The sequence below is a fragment of the Carlito syrichta genome, unplaced genomic scaffold, assembly GCF_000164805.1.
Source record: "Carlito syrichta isolate Samal-C Ts95f unplaced genomic scaffold, Tarsius_syrichta-2.0.1 Scaffold123376, whole genome shotgun sequence".
Taxonomy (NCBI): Eukaryota; Metazoa; Chordata; class Mammalia; order Primates; family Tarsiidae; genus Carlito; species Carlito syrichta.
This window is the reverse complement of record NW_007067472.1, coordinates 40,868-43,446: the sequence shown is the minus strand read 5'-3', so window position 1 is coordinate 43,446 and position 2,579 is coordinate 40,868. Positions and strand designations below refer to the sequence as shown.

The 2,579-nt window shown below is 57.5% G+C and overlaps 1 protein-coding gene across 1 annotated transcript in view; it reads right to left on the bottom strand.

Annotated features, from left to right (window-relative positions):
- Positions 1 to 1,028: 1,028 nt before the first annotated feature.
- Positions 1,029 to 2,579, bottom strand: part of LOC103249741 (adhesion G protein-coupled receptor A1-like) — a 42,319-nt gene continuing 40,768 nt past the window's right edge. The window contains exon 5 of the mRNA XM_021707682.1: positions 1,029 to 1,080. Coding sequence (XP_021563357.1) covers positions 1,029 to 1,080 — 52 coding nt within the window. The remainder of the gene's footprint in view (positions 1,081 to 2,579) is intronic.

Sequence of the window (2,579 nt, the reverse complement as noted above, 5' to 3'; positions counted from 1 at the left end):
TTCTGATTTATTGTAGAGATGAGGGCTCGCCAAGTTGCCCAGGCGGGTCTGGAACGCGCGGGCTCAGGCGATCCACTCCCCTCGGTCTCCCAAAGCGCCGGGATGACAGGCTGAGCCACCGAGCCCGGCATCCCACCCTCTTTTCCACGCCCACCCCCCCATCCTCATCCTCCCCTGCCCGGCACCCTGCTTTTGGGTCTTCCCCACTCTGTGCTTCCCCTGCTGGGGTGCTGCGTCTGCCTCCCAGATATCCAGTTGCCCTCATCCTGTACGTTTTTCAAGACACCGTATACCTGCCACCTCCTCAAGCCTTCCCTGATTTCCTGAGTGGAAACGAATCTCTTCCACCCCTCGTTCTCAAAGCAGCTGTCAGAGTCTTGTGTAGTATTACAGAAGCGACCTCTCCTGTGCCCACCGTCGGCTGGTAGGAGACGAGCTGCCTTTTGTTCATCTAGTGCCAAGTGTGACAGTGATTTTACCGAATGGTCATCGAGAGGTTCAGGGCTCTGGCCATTGCTTAGGTGAAGGTTCCGCTGGCGGCTGGGTTAGTGCCCCTCCAGGAGATGGCACCTGGGCCAGCCAGGCTTACACCCACCTCCTTAGGGTAGTCAAGAACCCGTGGGATATGTCCTAACTCCAAAGCTCCATCTTTTCCCCAATGGGTCCCTGCAGGCGTTTTGTTCTCATCTGAGGAAGGTCACTGGGGGACTCTAACCAGGTGGAGCGATCATTCGTTTCCAGCATAGTCATTAGGGGAGTGATGAGGACATCTGAGCCTTGCATGGGGACAGGTGCCCCTCCGAAGAAGGGTCTTTGGAGGGTGTTTTCCTGGAGTGGGTGGATGAAGGGGAAGGGGTTTGACGCAAAGCAGTTTGGTGGCTCAGAAAGGGAGGATTTCAAAGGTGGTTTCAAACAGCTCCCCACCTCAGACAGCCTCACCAGGTAACCTGAGCCTGGCCCACGACCCTTGACCACCTTGCCAAGGAGCCAAAGATCCCCAAGTCTAGGGGCAGGAGCAACCTTGAGAATTACTCCGAGTCCTGGGCCCGGGCCTTGACACATGGCTGGTTAGGGCCGGACCTGGCAAGCAGAAAAACCAGTCAGTGGCTTGAGGTTCCCTCTTGAACGTTCCAGAGAAAGTGGGGGGTGGAAGAGGGATCATTGCTATCTGGGAAGAAGTCGAGCGGGTGTCTCAGGGAGGCGTCATGGGTGGGGGGCGCCCACCCCTTCCAGCTTGTTAGGAACTGGATGGGGTGGTTGCTGTTGGTTTGATGAGAGTCTGCCTCTTGGGGTGGGTCAGGCCACTAGAGGCGAGACCTCCTAGAGCCCCTGACATGCTGCGGTGAAGGTGGGCGGTAAAAGGGACACTCCGTCTGTGGGGAGGTCGAGTTTACACTGCAACGTCCGTGTTCCCGGCAGCCCTGCCTTCCCGTGAAGTGGGAGGGTATTGCCCTTATTTTGCTGATGAGGAAAGGAAGCCAGGCGAGGTGAAGCAACCCAGCTGCACGTCACACAGCCACTGCGCGGCCCGGGTCGGATTCCGGCCTGCATTCCTTTCTTCACCGACTCCTAGAACAGTGCTCTGAGTATTTCATCACCACCCTTCAGGCCGAGGACGGAGAGCCAAAGGGGTGCGCCCTGACGGTGCTGGCGTCGAATGGGTTAAGCCCGGGAGGTGGCGGGTGTCCCGTAACCGCACCTGGCCCAGTATCGGTCACGTGGCCAGGTTTCACCTGCCCCGCTGAGCAGGGACAATCAGGCCGCTTGTTCCGTAGCCGGTCACCATGGTGACAGGAGTGTGCCTGGGGAGGTCACTAGGGCAAATTCCTGCTGGCTGGCGGGGTGGGGCAGGAGTGTCAGCTATGCTGGGGCCTGGCTTTTGTGTGCGTGTGAGGGGTCCCTGAAAGACCCCTGGAGCTTACCTGTGGGGATGTCCCCAGGGAGACCCTGCGTGATCCTCCACCAGCCTCCTTCCATCCCAACCCCTCTCAGCCTGGCTCTCTCTTCCCAGATTTTGAACCTGAGTTTCCTAAGCCGCTGGGACTTTCACATATATGATCTTGTTTAATCCGCGCGCCGCAGCCTCTCCCACGTGGGAATGGTAATCCCCTTGGCTCTGTTACCTGGTGTGCCTCCCCTACAACTCGCTGAGCACTTTGAGAACATCCGCTCCTTCCTGCTTTGCTTCAGCAATTCACAGATGCTTCTGAAGCCTCTGCGGCCGTGCCAGGCCCCTTCCCAGGAACAAAACAACAGATTAATAAACCACTCAACAATGGATCGTGCGGAGTATTTATTTTCTTCCAAGCAGGTGAGGGAGGGCTTGGGGACCGTCAGTAAAAGGCGGAGGCTGCACGTGATGTTTCCCCCACCCGGCACCTCCTTCCCACCAAGCCTTCCCACCGACCCACAGACAGATTCTTCTGTTTTCATCCACTCCCTCCTCTGCTCCTCCAACGGGCCTGCTGACAGCACCAGTTGTCATCTTTTTGCTTTTTCCTGCCTCCAGACTCAGGGGCGAGTCCCTGTGTCCCTCAGGAACAGTTGCATCCCCCGCAGAGATTTTTTTTTTTTTTTTG